We start from the raw sequence: 20,971 nt of genomic DNA, 5'->3' as shown, positions 1-20,971 counted from the left end.
TAGAGAGCAGCAAGCACAGAATTCCTGAGAATCTGAGATTTCAGTCTTAAATAGACAGCCTGTTGCTGGTGTCTGTCTTAAGTTTCTTTTCAGATTGTGAGCCCTTTGGGGACAGGGAGCCATCTTATTGATTTATTATTTCCCTGTGTATCTGTCCCCCAACACCAGTCTTGTTCTATTTCCTACCTCCTGCTCCAACCTGCCACCACGGCAAAATTATCTCGCTCTGACATCTGGTGTGTCATTCTAAAACTGACCTTGCCTTAGCCTTTGGACTTGGATTCAGAGAGATCCCCTGAGCTGTGATCCCCAGAGAAAAAGAGAGGCAGGTAGGTAAACAAAAGCATGATCCCACATCAGATGCCAGATTATGTGGGCAGAGAAGGCAAGGGCTGCAGTCATTCACCCAGGACGGAAGGCTGAAGGAATACCTGCCACCCCACTTCTGGGCCCCGAGAGATTAGAAGAGTTACATCAGGGGTACCCTGGATCCCCAGATGTTGATGGACTACAACTCCCATAACCCCTATCTCTTGGCCACTGTGTTGAGGGATGATGGGAGTTGTAGTCCAAAACCTGGGACCCAAGGCTGAGAGCTCTTGTCCTAGATAAACCGTCCTTGCTTAGGTCAGCTCATGAACCCTGAGTTGGTCTGTGGGTGGGGGTCAGGGGGCTTGCATGCTCCACCCTGCCCCCAAGACTGGCTACACTGAGAAAAATCATACATCAAGAGGCTGGTGGGGGAGGCTAGCTTAGCACCTTCCCACCTAACAGCTATTCTTGAATGGCATTTTAAAAAAATCTGGAGGGGCATTCACTGACGTGATTTCCACACCTGTCATCTAAAGGGGCGCCACCCAAGAACAGATCTGCCATGTGAGCTGCTATTTGTGCAGAGTGGACCACCCTCATGCTGCCCTGCAGAAGGCAGGCACTAGGTGGAGACTCCTGCGACCATCTGGCCCCCACCCACTCAGTCCTGAATGTTCCCCCCTCCCCACTTTGCTAGAACAATTCTTTTGATGATGAAGGTTCAATTCTGCACCCTCAGAAGAAGGAAAGGATTCATTTCTCTTTCTCCTGAGTCACACACACCGCATTAAAGCAGGACAGACCAGGGGCCAGAGTTTAAGGCTCCTGTGAGAACAAGAGGAGTGCTGAGTCCTCAAAAGGTTCTCTCAACAGTTCCCCTGTAGCTAAGGAAGCAAGGAAGGAGACTCTTTCCAGTGGAACCTCAAGCTATGCTGGGCCATAACAACTGGCCTCACAACTCCTAGGAGAGGAGAGCTGGTCTTGTGGTAGCAAGCATGACTTGTCCCCTTAGCTAAGCAGGGTCCGGACTGGTTGCATAGGAATGGGAGACTTGATGTGTGAGCACTATAAGATATTCGCTCAGGGGATAGAGCCGCATCTGGGAAGAGCATCTAGGTTCTAATTTCCCTTCCTGGCATCTCCAAGATAGGGCTGAAAGAGATTCCTGCCTGCAACCTTCGAGAAGCCCCTGCCAGTCTGTGCAGACTGTTGTTGCCAGAACCTAAGGGGTATACCCGTGGGTCAAATGGGTCTGATTCAGTATATGGCAGCTTCCTATGTTCCTATTGTTCCAGGGACTCCAACGCAGGTAGTAAGGAACAAAGAACCTCCAAGGGGAGAAAGCAACCTGGCCCCCTTGTTGCTCTGGCCAGTGAAAGGGCAAGTATGGAAGAGAGAAACATCAGCCTGCATCACGTGAGAATACCTGATAATTACTTTGGACCTGCCCACCCATCATGCACACATTCAAAACTCTCATTACTTCTCAAGAAAGAAGAGATCAGCAAAATGTCACCTAAAGGGGATACGTGAAAAGTCTGTTCAAAATTAATTTCTGGGAGAAGGTGTCACAAAGCCAGCAGATGCAGTAAAAATATGGCTTGCAGTTTTGGGGGAGTTGCCTTGTAAACAGTGTTTGCCAAAGGCCAGGCTAGCCTAATGAAGGAGACGTCAGACAGTGGCTATTAGCTAAATGGAACCCCTATATTTAGAGGCAGTCTACCTCTAAGTTTAAGATGCTGGGAACAGCCTCTGCTTATTCACTGGGAGAATTTCCACCCTGCCTCCCACTAAGAAGTGGTTAACAAACTCCATTTCAAACAATAAGATCACAGAAAACGTCTCCCAACCAATAAAGTCCCAGGGGGGAACACAAGCAATTCAAAGCGTGCCACATACAAGGAGGCAGGCCACCTCCTCTCTGAAGGGTAGGCAGATTCCAGGCACTGGGGATCTGCTTCATGACTAGAGTTTCAACTCCATCCGCCAACTGGAGACAGGAGCAGAGTGGCGGCGGCTTGGAGGGCAGGGCCAACGGCCCACCGCCCAGCGGCACCCTGTGAGCCACATGCTGGGCTGGCCTGCACAGAGAAGGAGCAAGCTGCATCGGAAGGGCAGGCCGGGCCATGATCCTTTGCCTGCCCAGTCCAACCAGCCCACAAGAAGGCTCGGCATGGGCCACGGGACCGGACGGCACTCCCCACCTCCTTTCGGGAATGGTGGGTGGGTGTGCGGGGGGAGGAGACAGTCTGAACAGTTTATCTAGCCGTGCCGTTCAGACTGATCTACGAGCATCAAGGGTGTAATTAATGTTAACTGCCCTGAGCCATTTTGGAAGGGCGGTATAGAAACCGAATAAATAAAAAATAATAGAAATAAAATGTGTGTCAGACATGGCACGTAACCCTGATCTCCCCCAACCACTCCTGGTTAGCATCTAATATGGCGGAAAGGCTATTTTAAGATAAGGGAAGGACTGAGCACTCCCTCCACATGTCTCTCTTACTTTGGGGCTGACAATGGGGGAGGGGGGAGGCAAGGGGTGCCTGCTGCGGACCCTGTTAATGCCCCCCCCCCACGATGCCAGCACAGCCCTTAATGGAAGAGGAAGTGGAAGGTGTTTAATTCAGCTCCTTCCTGAAGCTTCTTGTCTTTGGGAGAATGAAAGCAGGTTTCCTACAAACGGAAAAGGTCATCACAGAGTCATTGCCCCCTCTTGGGGGGGGGGCAAGTCTGGTGAGAAAAGGTCCCTCTCCTATTCATTTTCTGTTTAACATATTGTTAGTTGAAGAAAATGGAATGCAACTGCTTACCCGGAGTAACTGAACAGCATCCATATTCAGACGGTGAAAATCATTACCAAGGCCAGGAAAACCCATTTCTTTAAAGGTTAGAGCACAGAGATCCGATGACTGATCTAAATAAAACCCTCACCAAAAAGGGAAAGCCACACAGAACAGAAAGCCAGGTGAAAGGCTGATATTTTTAAAGGCCTGACTGAATGCCAGGGGCCCTACAGTTTTGGATCAGCAGGTTGAAACGACGACGACGACGAGGTTTATGATCTGAAAAAGGCGGGTGGAGCAGAGCGGCCAAGTGGCTGAGCGACAGAGTTCCCGGTTCAAGTCTCCCTTTGGCTGGGTCCTCACTTGGTGGCCTTTGGAAGGCCACAATTTCTCCACCATCGCCCCTGCAACGGCAATATGGGGATACCTGGGGCACAACTAGACGGGACAGCAAGACCTCTGTGATTAAATCACCAACTTAGAAAACAACAACATATCAGTAGGGACCACGGGGAAGCCCAGTCAGATCTGATCATAAGTGTGTGTGCATGTGTGTGGAGTCCTCTTTCTCCTGTGTTGTTTTCTTTCTGAACACACACACACACACACACACACACACACACACACACACACACACACACACACACACCCTACGAAGCTATTTCTCCCTTGAGGGAAAATATACAGGTTCAGAGAGATGGTATGGGGAGAAAGAGCTATTCCTTCCTCACCCAGCACCACAATTCCTCACCCACGATCTACGGTTCGGCTATTTGGCTGAACAGATCACTAATGCTCCTATGGGCTTATCTGCTTTCATGTTGTTTGTATATCTGTTTTCTTCTGGAGAAGCAGATGAAGCTTCCCCCATCACTGAATATATAAGAGGAGAGATGGCATCTACACATCTATTAAATGTACAGGCATTCTGCCCTGAGGCCATCACAATGGACCAAGAAATGCTCCCTTAATAACACCCTCAGCCAGCTACGGCTGTGCACAAGCATACTGTCACCAAGAGGGGCCAAGACAGTCCTTCCGTTCTATAAACAGAGTTCCTCACTCCCAAGGGGGACCCTCTTTTTCTCTTGTAACCCTTCATTGTTGCTAGAATACTGTTACTATTTTTATTGTTGCTATTACTGTTTTGTATGCTAGAATATGGCTACTATTTCTTCTAGTAACACTTCCTTGCAATAATAAAGTGTATCATTACTGTTACGATTTACTGACGTTTCAGTGAGCTCCCACAGTCCTTCAGGTGGGGGAAAGGAAAAACAAGCCAGCAACCCCCGCCCCACCCCCATGGAAGCCTGGATGAAACCCCAGTCCCAGGTAGCACGGCTTAGGCAGTGGCCCTCCCTGCATGAGGAGACGGGCCAGGGGGAGTGAGGCTGCACTTGCCACCCGTGCCTCACTGGCAATGACCCTCCGTGGCTGTGCATTTGTCTGCCGGGACTGTCCGCAGGGGTGTGTCCGGGTTTGGCGCAAATGCCCAGCCACAGGGGTATGAAGCCAGCAGTTGCGTCAGCATCAGGGGGCAGGGCTGGCAGACACACACCTGCCCTCCCCGTGTCTCCACCGAACACAGGGGGGATGCCGTATGAATAGCCCAGTGGTGGTGGTGCAGGCTTTTCCCCATCATGGAGGATAATGCACCCATGGAAGGTGTCTATTGGCTGGTACCTGTGATGTCACACGCCTACCTCCCCCTGCAATATCCAGAGTGGTTTTGTACCTCTCTTTAAAATGTTTACAGTTTTATGTGTAAGACAGAGGTGAAAGATGAGCAGTTAAAATGCTCACAGGGCACTTTAAAAATAATTTTTAAAAAGACACGAGGGAGAGACAAGGCTGACACTGGTCTGTCTGTCATACAAACTGTGAAGCTGAGAGGAAAGTGGGTTCTGATCACAGATGAAGGGCCGGCTGGGGCTTCTCTTTTTATATCATGTCTCTTTTCAATCTGTTCAGGCTATGAAGGCACAGAGAGATCTATGTTCGGGGAACGGGGGCTCACTCCAGACACATTTTGACATCTCAGGGCTGGTCTTTTAAGCCAATGTTGGCTATTTTTGCCTTTCTAAAGCTGTTTTCTTAGACTTTGAATTCAGTGTATTTTTTAAAAAAAGTCTGGCTACTTGTTCTGAGCCTTCAGAATGGGACCGGCTATATGGAAAAAACAACTAAATGTGGGACTCCTGCTTCTTACTATGCCCCGTCCAGTAGGTGGGAAATGATGCAGGACCGCTCTCAAAGCAGGAGGGCCACATCCAAGGGGAAAAGCCAGAGAGCAAAAGCCCGCAGCAGACCAACAGCCGCATGAGGAGGTCTGGTGAAGAAAGAGGCCCGCAAGCAGCCCACGACCTGGCCGAGCGAGCCATTCTGCCCAGGAGGCAGCTGAGGGGCAGTGGCTTGTGAGGGCCGGACTCATGAGAAGGCCTGGCTGAGGAAAAAGCCTCCAGGGCTCCCCAAACACTGAGGCCCAGTTGAGAGAGAATTGTCTGCCCGAGGCCTCACTCGCCGAAAGAGCTGCAGATGGGCAGAAGAGGATGAAGCCTGAGTGAGCAACACGGAAATGTGCTGCCAGCTAAGAAGAGATCCGAGAGCACCCAAGAACACAGTTCTGCCTGATTCAGAGCGATTGGGCAGCCGATCCATGTATTTAAACGGCTGCTCTGAATAGAACTGTTTCCCCCACGGTTGTATCATGACGATAGGAGAAGCGGCAGCTGCCAAGATTCTCCCTTCAAGGCAGCTCTGAAAGACAAAGGACCCAAACTGGCAACTCTGCTCTCTTGCCCGCATCTGCAGAAAGCGAGGGAAGCCTGCCTTTCATCACCCAACACAAACGGGAGCAACAATGAGAAAAAGCACAGAGTCTGGACTTAATCCGCCATGGTTGGGAGGTTGTTTTTGTTGTTGTTGTTAATGTAGCACAAGTGCTAATTAGAGCTAATTAAAGCTATGCTGAGATCAGAGCTCAGCAGAAACTACAGGGAAGACGACAAACAAGAGGGGGAAACATTAAAAAGGGAAAGGAAAAAATTTTGGGAGCCAAGTCCTTAATTGAAAACTCAGTAAAGCACGTTCTGAAGCACAAACATAAAGCTAAGCTCAAGCAGGTGCCATGCAAACACGCAAGCTGGAGCCCATTAGAGGGCCTTCACCTCACCCCAGGGGCTTCTCATTCCAGCCCCACATCCATAGCCAAAGGAAGGCCAGAATATTAATGGGGGCCGGCTGGCTGGAGCTAGCAACTCAGGGATTGTGTATTCACTTCCAGGTCCAAATCAAGGGGCTTGATCTTACATTTAAAGCCCGAAACACGGACCTGGTTACCTGGAGAACTAGCTTCTTCTGTATGTTCTGTCCAATGCACTCCACTCTAGGGATGTGCATGAACAGAGGTCCGTGCACAGGTTCAGCGCCGCTGGGGGGTGGCAAGCCAGATCTTTAAAGGTTGGAGAGCAAATCCTTTCCTGCTCTCTGCTGCCCCATGCAGATTCCTGCTGTGGTGGCACTCCTCCCAAGAACCCGCACATGTGCTCTCCTCCTTTTTAAGGATCCTGCTCGCTGCCCTCACCCCCCGCCAGCATCAAACCTGGGCCCGAACCTTGGTTCATGCACATCCCTACTCCATTGAACACCTGAGGTTCTGCTCTATGTTCTACACCAGCTGAGGCTTAGCAGGCAGGTACAAGAACATAGGAAGCTGCCATATACTGACTCAGACCATAGGTCTACCTCATTCAGTATTGTCTACACAGACTGGCAGCAGCTTCTCCAAGGCTGCAGGCAGGAATCTTTCTCAGCCCTATCTTGGAGATGCCAGGGAAGGAACCTGGAGCCTAAATGCTCTTCCTAGAATGGCTCCATCCCTTAAGGGGAATATCTTGCAGTTCTCACACTTCTAGTCTCTCTTTCATATGCAACCAGGGCAGACCTTGCTTAGCTTAAGGGGACAAGTCATGCTTGCTACCACAAGACCAGGTCTCTTCCCTGAGAGAGAAGGCCTTCTCAGCTGTGGCACCGTTGCTGTGAAATGCACTCTCCAGGGAAGCCTGCCTGGTACTGCTCAGGTTTCACTCCTTGATGATAACTTTTTATTTTTTAAAGGAGAAGGCTTTTGTTGATGGGTGACCACTGCTTAGGACATCTGGTTGCTGCTGATGTATGTTTTTGTGATCAGTGCTTCTGTCTCGGGGCAGCCTTTCAATGAGGCCTGATGAGGCAGTCACCTCAGGTGCTGGATTACTGGGGCACCAGCAGGGTGGATCAACACAGAAAACAAAGCTGATTCACAATAAATAGAGATGGTTGCAAAGTTTGCTAAATGTGGCCTGGAAACAAAATTCAGGGGATTGGTAATGCTCACTTTAAAGGAGAAGCACGCACGAGCCCCTGAATTCCTCTTCAGCTCAGATTAATTCTCCCTGTTGAGTTTCCCGTTTAGTGATTCCATTAGGGAGACGGAAAGGGATTGCAGCCCAAAAAACACCGGGCGGAGGATAACAGCAACCCACCAGTGAAGAGCCTCTTGCTCCAAGGGTCTTCAGTAGGTGGAGTGTTGGATTAATCAGCAAGCCCTCTTGCTGGCCTCAGCAGCACGTGACAGCTCTGGGGCTGGCAAGGCAGGGGTCCAAATCTGGACTGGCTCAGAAAGAAGCAGAGCCATTTCCCAAACTTGCAGGAAACGGCTCCACTCATTGCCAAGACAACCTTATGCAAACCTCGGTGAGCTTGCCCATCAGTAAAAAATAAGTAAATCAATGTCCTGTTACTGCCAGAAATTTCCAGTAGGTGGCAGCATTACATTACCAATTCCCAGTGCCCAAATGGACACATCCCAAATAGTCGAGAGGAAAACCCCTGCAGCCTGCAACTAAACAGAATGAAAAACAATGCAACCACACAATGACAGCATAAAGAGGGACCCTGGCAACTGGGTGTGATTTGCCACATAGCACCAGCGTCGTGGAGCCATATCCTAAGAAAATATTTGCAGCTGAGTGGACCATTGTCAAAACCATGCAGTATATTGCCAAATGTTTCTGCGGGAGCTGAACTGAATCCAAAATGTCTCAGTCTGTATCACGCTCAGGTTGCTGCTTATCAAAAGCTACATCACACCCTGTAGAATGAGCTGCTATTTTCACATGGATATTTCAGGCAAAGGAGTTTGCTTTATTTAACAATGATCGCATACACATTCACAGCGTGAACCTAGGAAGTGGGTTTATCCTGAGCCAAGCCATTGGCCTGTCTGGCTCAGAGCTGCCTGTGGCTCTCTGGGCTCTGACGTGGGGGATCTTCCTCAGCCCTGAAATGGTTGAACTGGAGATGCCCGGGACAGCATCTGCAACCTTCTGCATGCAGGGCATCTGATCTAGCACTCTGCTATGTCTTCTGCCAATCTGTGCCTCCCCAGCAAAGTGCTCACAGAAGCCTGATCACTTGCTCACTTATCCTGAACTAAGCTGGCTCCGTAAAATATTCAGCACTCTGCTGGTGTCGAATAAACACTGAATGTGAGCATCAGTAGCAGAAGAGGATTTTCCCGCTGCGTGCATGCCCCCCGCCCCCAGTGGAATCTCACCACCAACATCCTGAGCAGAAGAGAGCTGCATGCTGCCTCCTTATTGGAGGAAACTTCTGTGCAGCTATAAGCAACCTGTTGGATGAGGCAGGCTGAAGGGGAGAAGCGTGGCTATGGGGCTTTCCCAGTGTGCCCATCAGCAAATAAAGCCCTGCTCCAACACTCTAGGTGGCCAGACCAACAGCTACAAGGAGCAGGGGCTTTCCAGTGGTGGCACCCTCGTCACACAACCTTCTACCCTGGAAAGCCTCTTAGGCCTGCTTGTTTTCAGTATTTAAATGGTCAGCGAAGCTTCCTGTTCCATTGGGCTTTGGGGAATGGGTGTTGGTTTTTTTGGTTGCATTTTATACATGCAGTTTCAATATTTTATATTTTGGGTAGTGGCTTTTAAAATAAGGTATATTTTGTACATGTTTGGTAAACTAGTTTGAAGACTGGTCAAAAAGTGGCTTTGAAATTATGATCTATACATATGTACATATTCTGACATCAGAATATGTCTGACATGAGAATTCAGCATACATGCGGGGAGAGAATCACCAAGGAAGTCTAACACAGACATTTTGAATTTCAGAAGAGGAAACTTCTCCAAAATGAGGAGTATGGTGAAAAGGAAGCTGAAAGGGAAAATCAAGAGAGTCACTTCGCTCCAGACTTCATGGAGTTTACTCAAAACTACAATACTAGAAGCCCAGTTAGATTGTATAACCCAAAAGAGGAAAGGTACAACTAGGTCCAGGAAGATGACAGCATGGCTAACGGGTACTGTCAAGGAAGCCATAAAAGGGAAGAAGACTTCCTTCCAAAATTGGAAGGCCTGTCCAAATGAAGAGAACAGAAAGGAACACAAACTCTGGCAAAAGAAATGCAAGGCAACAATAAAGGAGGCGAAAAGAGAGTTTGAGGAACATTTAGCCAAAAGCATCAAGGGGAATAACAAAAACTTCTTTAAATACATCAGAAGCAGGAAACCTGCCAGGGAGGCAGTTGGACCATTAACAATGAGGGAGTGAAAGGGATTATTAAGGAGGATATGGGGGTTGCAGAGAAGCTAAATGAGTTCTTTGCGTCCGTCTTCATGGCAGAGGATACTGAGCATATACCTGTTCCTGAACCAGTCTTTTCGGGGATGGCGGCTAAAGAACTGAGCCAGACAGAAGTGACGAGAGATGATGTTCTAAACTGTCTGGAAAAACTGAAAACTAACAAATCACCAGGGCCGGATGGCATCCATCCAAGAGTCCTCAAAGAACTCAAATGTGAAATTGCGGACATCCTTGCTAAAATATATAACTTACCCTGCAATCAGGTTCTGTACCAGAGGACTGGAGAGTAGCAAATGTAAGACCGATTTTCAAGAAGGGATCCAGGGGTGATCCGGGAAATTACAGGCCAGTTAGCTTAACATCCGTTCCAGGCAAATTGATGGAAAGCATCCTCAAGGATAAAATTGTAAAGCACATAGAAAAACAGGCCCTGCTGGGAGTGAACCAGCATGGGTTCTGCCAAGGCAAATCTTGCCTCACCAACCTTTTGGAATTCTTTGAGAGTGTCAGCAAGTGTGTGGATCAAGGTGATCCAGTTGACATAGTCTACCTGGACTTCCAAAAAGCTTTTGACAAAGTTCCTCATCAACGACTCCTGAGGAAACTTAGCAGTCATGGGATAAGGGGACAAGTACATGTGTGAATTGCTAACTGGTTGAAATACAGGAAACAGAGGGTAGGTATAAATGGAGAGTTTTCACAATGGAGGGAAGGAAGAAGTGGGGTACCTGAGGGAGCTGTACTGGGACTGGTACCTTTTAATATATTCATTAATGATCTAGAAGTAGGAGTAAGCAGTGAGGTGGCCAAATTTGCAGATGATACCAAACTCTTTCGGGTAGTGAAATCCATAACTGATTGTGAAGAGCTCCAAAAGGATCTCTCCAAACTAGGTGAGTGGGCGACAAAGTGGCAAATGCAGTTCAATGCTGGCAAGTGTAAAGTGATGCACATTGGGATGAAGAACCCCAACTTCCAAGTATATGCTGATGGGATCTGAGCTGCCAGTGACTGTCCAGGAGAGGGATCTTGGGGTCGTATTGGACAGCTCGTTGAAAGTGTCGACTCAATGTGCGGCAGTTGTGAAAAAGTAAAACCCAATGCTAGGGATCATTAGGAAGGGGGTTGAAAATAAAACGGCTAATATTATAATGCCCTTATACAAAACTATGGTGTGGCCACACTTGGAGTACTGTGTACAATTTTGGTCACCACATCTAAAAAAGGACATTGTAGAACTGGAAAAGGTGCAGAAGAGGGCAACCAAGATGATCAAGGGCGTAGAGCACCTTTCTTATGAGGCTAGGCTACAACACCTGGGGCTATTTAGTTTAGAAAAAAGATGACTGCGGGGAGACATGATAGAGGTCTATAAAATCATGCATGGGGTGGAGAAAGTGGAAAGAGAGAAATTCTTCTCCCTCTCACATAATATTAGAACCAGGGGTCATCCCATGAAACTGATTGCCAGGAAATCTAGGACCAGCAAACGGAAGTACTTTTTCACACAACGCATAATCCACTTGTGGAATTCTCTGCCACGAGATGTGGTGACAACCAACAACCTGGATGGCTTTAAGAGGGGTTTAGATAACTTCATGGAGGAGAGGTCTATCAATGGCTACTAGTTGCAGCCTCAAACGCAGGATGCCTCTGAGTACCAGTTGCGGGGGAGTAACAGCAGGAGAGAGGGCACGCCCTCAACTCCTGCCTGTGGCTTCCAGCGGCATCTGGTGGGCCACTGTGCGAAACAGGATGCTGTACTAGATGGGCCTTGGGCCTGATCCAGCAGGGCTGTTTTTATGAGAGGATTAAAGCCTCAGTGCAAAACTGCCAGCAGCATAGCTGAAACTGGAAGAGAGAAGGGTCTGGTGGCCTGAGGCTCAAAAGTCCCTTCTGTGCATTGTGGGAGTCCAAAGGTAGCTTCATATGTTCCCGTGGACTTCACTGTCACCAGCGTAAGAGGCTTCGTGGACACAGGAAGATGCACAACTGCTAGCCCAGAAACGCTTGATTTAGGGGTACAAAGAGAACCTCTTTGAATCTTGCTGAAGAGCCTGACCAGGCCTAGCCTGGACACCGAGGGAGCAGCAAGTCAGGCCTGGGCTGGGGCTGCTTCAGCTTCTCAAAGGGCTGCAGAACATGGGCTGAGGGCAGCTGGAGGGGACTCTCCAACATGACACGGACGGCATTTATTTGCTGTATTTCTAGACCGCCCTACATAGCATCTCAGGGTAGTTTGCAATGCAAGTTCAGGGATCTGGACCTGAGCTGTGCTTGGACAGAAGGTTATCTGGGAACTGTGTGTAAGTCAAAGGCAGTGCTGGCAGGTGCCTCGAGTGGCCTTGGATGCAGGTGGCTGGAGCCCTGCTTGGCTGCAGATGGGGATGATGGAGAGGGGAAAGCACCTGGCAGGAGCTGTGAGCAGGCACCTGAGGGCCAAAGCCCAGTCTGCCTGCCCAGATTCAGCTGAAGGGAGCCAGTCCATTGATCCAGCCAGATCAGACCTGGCAACTCCCTCTTTCCCTTCACCTGGGGATGGAGTGGGGGCCTGTCTCTTGCCGAGCTTGGAGGTCCCTGGAGTGGCTGGGCAGGAGAGGAGCTGCAGGCAGCTAGGAAAGGACTGGCCAGGGCTGCAGTTCTGCTCCTGAGCGAAGCCCCAGGTGGCAGCGGGTGGCGGCACATCATGGGCCGGAAGGGAGGCGGCCTTAAGGGCCCAGCATCCCCGTCCCAGAGGGCAGCTGGGGAGGCGGGTGCTCTGCCCTCGCCACGCTCTCCGCCTCGCCTCGCCCTCCTGTGCACTTGGGCCTCTGCTTCGGTTGCTGTCAGCACATGTTCAAGCCCAGTGCCGCCTGCCAAAAGCCCGGACTAATTTAGTTAACAGTTCCAGTCCTTAAAAAAAAAAATCATTTAAAAAGGAAATGATTGAATTTGAGAATTCTATTCTGAAGAGAATCAGTAATGGAGCCCCCCCCTCTCTGCCTGGGGGTTTTGTAATTTCCCTATGTCAATGTTATTATGAATAGGCTAACTCAATAATGAGATCATTCCCCATATGAGAATCCAAATAATTGAAGCTTGCCAGAGGACTTTGTTCCCCCTAAATCTGCTCCAGTCAGACTTCTTCACCCATCTAATTCAGTCCCGGGGAACAGAGGAGGACAAAAGACAAGAGAGTTTCCCCTTCCATTATTGGTGGATGATGCGAGGAGCAGGGGGAGGGGGGACGGGACACAAAAGCTTCCCAGCTCAGTCCAGACAAGCTTTCTGATTCCTGACCCCAAAAATATCCTTATGAATATTTCATCCGTTCAGCTGTCCATTGCTGAAATAACTACTGCCAAGATTAAAGAGACAATCGGCTGAGAGAGGCTGCCTGCACTGCTTGTATCTATTTGCAAAATCAATGCAAGCCTTTGCAGGGGTGTGTGTGTGTGTGTGTGTGTGTGTTGATGCTTGCTTTCATTAACCTGGGCGCCTGTCCATGGCCCACATCAAATTTCCGCCTGGAAAAGGCACAGAAGTCATCTCAGCCAGATTTTTGTCCTGAGGCCAGATCCCTGACATGAAATCACCTTCCGTCCACATCCCATCCCATCCCATCACCTTCCCATTATGCTTAAAGATCACTCAGCTGCCTCTTCCAAATGCCACAAGCAGATGGCAGGAATGAGCAAGCAGTAGCTACAGGCCACAAACAATTTCATCCTCAACAATCCAGATGGCTCAAGGAAGTGAGCCCAGCCACATGATAAAGGCAAGGGCTGCATAGCTTACCTGAGACAAGAAAAAAGCAAAATACTAAATATTTTTGGAACAGATCCTCACGATGTCATTGTGGCTCATCGCTACTCTGACATTCAGTGGTTCTCACCATCCTTTTCAAGCATGGGGAAGAACACATGATATAGCAACTCAAGTAATCTTCACATCTGAGCTGGGGTCATAAAGCTGCCCACATATCCTTGAATATTTCTCTACCACGGTCAACCATCCAGAGTGGAGAGAGGCTGAAATCAGACCAAATGGCTGCAATTATCTGGGTCAAAAGCTTGGATCCAGAGATGCCTCTCACTTGTGAACATCTGGCCCAGTTCTGACAGTCTGGCTTTAAATATAAACTCTTTCTGTGCGCTCGCACACAAACATGCACACACATACACACAGTTGCTGAGATACTCGGCAGCATATACTTTCTAGAAAAAATCAAAACGAAATAAAAGCACTGCCACCTGCACTTGCATGAGAAATGTAAGAAAAGGAAGCAGAGGTTCACAGATCTCAGCCTTGATCCCAGAGGCATAGTTTTGCATGCAGTCTTCAAGATCACAGCCCAAGATCCAGGAAGCACAAGTTCCTCCATTATGTTAATCCATGTCAACCCAGATGGAGGCAGGACTTCCTGCATCTGCGAAAAAACCATCACCCCAAGATAATGTGTGAATAGCTCCCGAGAAGCAGAACTGGAGATGCTGAGAACTGAAGCCAGGCTTCCTTCTGTGCAGAACTTGCATGCAACCAGTAAACTACAGCCCCTGCATTAGACAGCTTTCTGAACCAATTTATTTCATTTAGGCATGCATATATTGCTTTTCAGGCATGTCTCACACAGTGCTGTACATACACGTATTTTAAAACTAGAAGCATCAAAAAAAGACAAAGCCAAGCAGCCAAAAAAGTTTTGAAAAGCCATATTAAACCATGAACCAAAGTTGACATGCACTAAGAGCCCTGGGTCTTCCTCTAAGGCTGAAAAGAGAGCAGGGCTGGTGCCAGGCAAGCCTCTCGGGGGAGAGCAGCACAAAGACGGGACACCACAGAGAGAAGGCTGTAGCCCCCCAGGTGCCACCTGCCTTCCCTCCAATGAGTGGGCGGGGCGGGGGGTGCTCACAGAAGGGCTGCTAGTCGGGATCCTAATGCCCAGGCAAGTTCATAGCCCAGCTTCAAGCTGTTTAGGATTTCCAAGAGTAAAATGAACACTTTGCATGGAGCCAGATGTGCAGCTGTTTTAAGACTAGCTGGATGTGTGTGCAGCTTTTGCCATCAGCACTTTGGCCAGGGCATTACCAAGAGGCAGAGATTCCATCTCACCTTGCAAAGTCCAGGTCAGCCTCCCGGGACATGGTGATGTTGGTCAGGTTCTGCTGAAGGATGAAGATGTTTCTACACATCTTCTTGATGCCCGACTCGCTGATGCGCTTGAAGTACTGGGCCCCATTTATGAGGATACAGGAAATCAAGTGGCCTAGACCTGTGGGAGGGAGCAGAAAAGGCAAGGAAGATCTAGCATACAGCATATATAATAATAATAATAATAATAATAATAATAATAATAATAATAATAATAAATATATTTCAGCAAAACAGTAAGTTATGAAAGACCTTGCTTCTGCTTAATGGGGCACACAAATCAGTCAAAAGTATGAATTTTCCTGGACCAGCTTCTTTTAGGACAAATGTGAAAGCTTTCCAGCATATATGTCTGTCACCAATTTGGGTTGCCCAGTCTGATGAAATGCAATGCGGGGAACCGGGGAATGGTGAGGGTGGGATGGGCTGATGAGCCTGAAGCTGGAAAAAGGCTCCACAGAACGCGCCATGGTGGCCTGGAGTTGGATGCAGATGCCTTGCAAGTGAGGCTTCCTGGCCGGGCTTTGCACCCACCCCGATGGGCTCTCCTCCATCTGCGAATTTTAAAACAGATTTACCCTGCAGAAAAACCCAACGCCTAAAACAACGGACCCAGAGAAGTTGCAGAAAGTTACTAAGAAGAATTTACTCTGGGGAAAATGCTGCATACATTCGATTTTTATAAGGGTTTGATATTCTTAACATATTGTTACCCAATCCGAGACTTTGGTATGTGGAGAGGCTTCCAACAAAAAGAAATCAATCAAGTGATTTCATTAAAACCTAGCTCTGTGCCATTCTCCAGTTGTGACCTCTGGGTTGTATGCACCCCAAACTTATTTTAAAGTAATTTTTCCACCTGTTCCATTCTGAAAGATTGTGGAGTTTGTAAAAGTGCATCTGTGTGCATTTGTGTGTGTGTACGCGCACGCACACACACACACGTCAAACAAGCAAGAATGAAGTACAAGAAACATTAATAGTAAAACTCTGTCGTCCTACCGAACAGATCCTTAGTCACTGAAATCCAGTCCAAACAAGATCGTACTACCTCTCTGAAAGACGCCAAGGTTCAGGCTTCAGCCAGCTTCCAGATATTACATTGTAGCCTAGTTCAGGGGTTTCTAACCTCAGGCATTGTTGAATTATAACTCATTCCAAGTCACAATGGACTCTGGCCATTGTGGCTGGTTGGGATGATGGGAGTTGTAGTACATCACCATCTGGGAACTCGAGGTTCAGAACCCCTGGTCTCAGGCACAGCTAAGTGGTAGGTCACCTGCTTTGCACACAGAAGGTTTAGGAACCAATATCCCATGTGGTAAACCGTACCTGGACTGTACTACTTCAGGTTCCAGGTGGGCAGGACCGAATGCACCTCCACACACAAAAAACTCAATTGACACAGACAACTAGACATCAGGGAGAACTGGCGAGAACTCCTTCTCCCTGATATCTTTTCTGGTGTGCCAGGAATTTCTCTGTATGGAGCTTTCAGCCTGCAGTCTGAAATGGTCCCACCCAGACACAGAGTCACCTCATAAGAATGTAAGAACAGCCCTGCTGAATCAGACCCAAGGCCCATCTAGTCCAGCGTCCTGTTTCACAGAGTGGCCCACCAGGCACTTTTGGGAAGTCCACAGACAGGAGCTGAAGGCATACCCTCTCTGCAACTGGGTTTCAGAGGCTCCCTGCCTGAGGCTGGAGGTGGCCTATAGCCCTCAGACTAGTAGCCGTTGATAGAATTCTCCTCCATTAATTTATCTCTTCACCCCCATGTGGACAGTTTGGAGCTCCTCACAATCTGTTTTGGATTTCACTCCCCTAAATAGTTTGGTATCATCTGCAAATCTGGCCGCTTTGCTGCTTACCTCAACTTATTATTTAATTTCTATACCACCCGAAACTTGCATCTCTGGGTGGCTTACAATTAAAATAATATAAACAAACATTAAAATCATATAAACAAACATTAAAAGTATAAAAACTATAAATCTAATTAAAAGCGTGGGTGAACCAATATCTTCAGTGCCTTTTTAAAAGTTGCCAGAGATGGAGAAGCTCTTATCTCAACAGGGAGTGCATTCCAAGTTCATTCCAATGAACTTCTAAATCATTTATGTATAAATTAAAAAGCATTGGTCCTGGTACTGATCCTTGGGGGACCCCACTTCTTACTTCCCTCCATTGTGAAAGTGGTCCAGTTATACCCACCCTCTGTTTCTTGTCCTTCAACCAGTTAGCAACCCACACATGTACTTGTCCCCTTATCCCATGTCTGCTAAGGTTTCTCAAGAGTCTTTGTCGAAAGCTTTCTGGAAGTCCAGGTAGACGATGTCATCTGGATCACTATGAGCACTAGGCAGGGCAGCTACTGAGAAGTTCCTTTCCCTTGACTTGGCACCTAGGAACATGCCTAGCTCCAGCACGGCTGCATTCGCCAAGAGCAGAAGTGTCTTCCTCTGCCCAACCCTACTGGCCTGCCAACCCCAGATCACTGGAAAGTCACTGACCTTCAAAAATATACTGGAACTTGTGTTGCTGGAGACTGGCACCCATGGCTTCTTCGATGGCACTGATGTCCTTGTTGAGTCGCACCACGTTGGGGTCATAGTCCATGCTTTCCACATTGGCAACAATGGCGTAGTTCCCTTGCTTAGCCAAGGGGATCAAGTAGTGGAAGCAGTGCACCCTGGGAAGCAAAGAGAAGACCTCCTGTAGCCGGGCAACAGTTTCAGCGTTTTTCTGGGGGGAAATCTCTCTCAATGGTGGCCAAGATCCAGTGTTTTTGGTATGTGCAGAGTGGGGAGGGTGTGTTTCACAGTCATGTGCCGCTCAGCACATCACAGGATTGTTCTCATTTGGTTGCTGGGCAACCAAGATGATCAGGAGGGCTAGAGAGTCTTCCTCATGAGGCAAGGTTACATCTGTAGCTTTTGAGTTTTGAAAAAAGGTGACCGGGGGAGACATGCTGGAAGCTTATAAAATTATGCACGGTGTAGAGAGAGAGAAGTTTTTCTACCTTTCTCACAACCAGAGATCATCCCATGAAATTTAACACAGTGCATAATTAATTTCTGGGATTCTCTGCCACTTGATGTGGTGATGGCCACCCGCTTGGAGGGCATAAAAGGGGCATAGGTCAATCCGCAGAGGACAGGTCTATCAGGGGCTCCTTGTCTGGAAGGTTATAGGCTACCTCCAGATTTAGAGGCAGGAGGCCTCTGAATACCAGTTGCAGGGGAGCAACAGCAGGAGCGGGGGCAGGCCTTCAGCTCTGGCTTATGGGTCACTGTGGGAAACAGGATGTTGGACTAGAAAGGCCTTGAAGATTGCTACATTCATGCACAGGGAATTGCTGGCATGCACAGAGCATTTAACTGCTCATGCTAAAGACAGGGAGCTCCTGCATGGATGGAACTCCAAGCTGCACAGAGGCACTGAATGAAATTCTGGATGGTGACCATTTTTCTGTACTGTCTAAAATAACAACAGAATTATTCTTGGCATGAACTTGTTGATCCAAGGTAAGGAAGGATGACAAACTAGGCCAACGGGAACTCAGAACCATGTCTCTCCTTGAACATTTTAATTTAGGGAATGTCACTTGGGAAGCAGACAAAAAAATTAACAGATTGGTAGAAATGTTAATCTCAGTCAATGTAATAAATGCAGCCCTAGCATATTTATAATCTCACTGTATGAAGTTCTGTCATTAATATAACAGTACTCAACATGGAGGTATTTTCTACTGCTCTATATGTGTTTGTTGCGGGGTGGGGGCAGGTGGGGGAGATCCTCAGACTGTTTTCAGCCCATGGTCTTGTAAATTTACACAGCTGCAATTGTTGTGCAATAGATTCCAAAGAAGTTGGAGAATCTCATCTTTCATGCTGCTAGTCCTCATGGTTGCACAGAAAAGCCTGAGGATGTGTCAGCAGTACTGAACAACTTGGATGCTGCAGAGAGATTTCCTTGGGCAGGACCAGAGTGTCTTTGCTCAGCCTCTCTCTCTCTCTCTCGGCTGCTTCCCGTGGCCACCCACTTCTCTCTCTTGCCACTTCACAAACTTGTTCTCCTGCCTCTCTTTGCTAGCCCCCTGACCAAAATGGCTTACAGGCCAATCCTCGCCACTCCCATCCGCCACCACATCAGTAGCCTGAAGTGCTACAATCTGGGAAAAGCTTTACCATTTGATCCTATTCAATATAAAAACTGGCCCTGGGTCTTCCGCAGAGAGGAGGGGATGCACGCCTTCGCTTCCCCAGCAAAGACCCATTCATCTAGGAAGGGGGAGAACAAGTCTTTCCTTTCCCACAGCTTCCTGAGAACGTCCGAAGAGCTTCTGAACTGAACTGTACAAAAGGCAAATTTTGTAAAGTGTGTCAATTATATACATTTATGCAAATGTGCCCAATTTCCATAATGCATCCCAACTGCAGATTATGGGGCTTGTGGCTGCCTTGATTGCTTGAAAAAAACAGATTTGAAGCAAGGACGTGAAGTGGGGAGAGGGGGGGGGAGTAGCAAAGCCACACACAGAGGAGGATACTGCAGCAGGCCACCCTGGGCAGGGTCAGAATCCAGGTCTGGAGAGTGTCTTCCCCAGCCCAGGCTCTCCAAGGCCAAAGGCTGGATCTGGAGGTAGGAACTTGAAATGCGGCAGGCAGACGTTTTGCTCTGTTGACCAGGCTGGGGCAGAAGGCAGGCTCTGAGCAGTTATACGAGGACTGGCCAATCCCGAGGCTTCATACTTGGGCCTTGGGGGCTGGGCCTTCGAGGATAGGGCTGGGGGGTTGGGTTGGGCCAGGCCTCTTGCAGACATGTGTTTGGGCTCTCTTGATTGGGATGGTGCTGGGGGCGCGCCCAGCAGTTCTGGGGCAGCTATTACTGTAGTGGTAGGGAATAGAAGAATTGGCGCTGGCAGAGCAGCTGGCCGTTACAGGGGAAGGGAAGTCAGGAATTTAGTAACTGTTTCCACTTCCAACTGCTTTACCAACTCTCAGTCCTTGGGGAGCAGCTCAAACGATCCACAGAGTCTGGCCTTGCTCCTCTGCAATGCCAGGTTGGTTCAGAATAAGACCGAAATTTTCCACGATTTGATCGTGGATGAGGGAGCCGACCTGGCTTGTAGAATTGAGACCTGGTTGGGGGAGGCGAGTGGTCCAGTGTGGGCTCAGCTTCTCCCACCAGGTTACTCTGTCATGGAGCAGGCCAGGGGAAGTGGGCGGGGTGTGTGTGTGTGCGTGGAGTGGCTGTGATCCATAAGAATACCATTTCCCTTACCAGGGCCGCTGTGAGGCAGTTGACCTATATTGAGTGCATATTTTTGAGGCTGGGAACTAGGGATAGATTGGGGATTCTGTTGGTGTACCGTCCACCCCACTGCCCAACTGAGCTGACAGAGGTGGTTGCGGAGTTGGTGTTGGAGTCTCCTAGACTTTTAGTGCTGGGGGACTTCAATATTCACTTTGGGTCTGGCTTGTCTGGTGTGCCTCAGGAATTCATAGCGGTCATGACAACTATGGGCCTATCCCAATTAGTTTCTGAACCAACTAATGTTGCCGGCCACTTACTCGATTTGGTCTTTTGTTCGGATCAGGGGGGTGTTCCGTGGGTAGGCGATCCAGTGGTTTCTCCATTGTCATGGACGGACCACTACCTGGTTAAGGTTGGTTTCACAGCCACAATCCACCCCTGCAGGGGTGGTGGACCTATTAGGATGGTCCATCCAAAATGGCTGCTGGACCCAAAAGGATTTCAAAAGGCCTGGGAGGATTTTGATGGTGCGGCCGGTGATTCTGTTGATGCCCTGGTGGGAACCTGGAACAGGGAATTCATCAGGGCAGTAGACATGATTGCTCCTAAGCGTCACTTCTGACCTGCTTAAAAAATGGCCTCTTGGTATACTGAGGAGTTGCGGGGCCTGAAGCGGTTGGGTAGGCGACTAGAGCGCAAGTGGAGGAGAACTCAGTTCGAATCTGACAGGATACCGCATGTTACCCATTTGAAGACATATGCGATGGTGCATGCAGCGAAAAAAAGATTTTGGTCTGTGCACATTGCAGCTGCATGTTTGCGCTCAGCAGAGCTATCCC

General features: G+C 48.6%; 2 protein-coding genes across 4 annotated transcripts in view; one reads left to right on the top strand and one right to left on the bottom strand.

Moving 5' to 3' along the window:
- Positions 1 to 20,971, bottom strand: part of EXOC4 (exocyst complex component 4) — a 585,849-nt gene that overhangs the window by 13,996 nt on the left and 550,882 nt on the right. For both annotated transcript variants that reach the window (XM_053255624.1, XM_053255625.1), the window contains 2 exons: positions 17,387 to 17,565; positions 14,835 to 14,994 (listed from right to left, as the gene is read on the bottom strand). In XM_053255624.1, coding sequence (XP_053111599.1) covers positions 14,835 to 14,994; positions 17,387 to 17,565 — 339 coding nt within the window. The remainder of the gene's footprint in view (positions 1 to 14,834; positions 14,995 to 17,386; positions 17,566 to 20,971) is intronic.
- LOC128327198 (uncharacterized) overlaps positions 1 to 20,971 on the top strand; it is a 31,976-nt gene that overhangs the window by 8,829 nt on the left and 2,176 nt on the right. The gene's annotated exons all lie outside the window — the stretch shown is intronic.

This window comes from Hemicordylus capensis, chromosome 5 (genome assembly GCF_027244095.1).
Source record: "Hemicordylus capensis ecotype Gifberg chromosome 5, rHemCap1.1.pri, whole genome shotgun sequence".
NCBI classification, from domain to species: Eukaryota; Metazoa; Chordata; class Lepidosauria; order Squamata; family Cordylidae; genus Hemicordylus; species Hemicordylus capensis.
The sequence above is the reverse complement of the archived record's forward strand: the minus strand, read 5'-3'. Positions and strand labels throughout refer to the sequence as shown.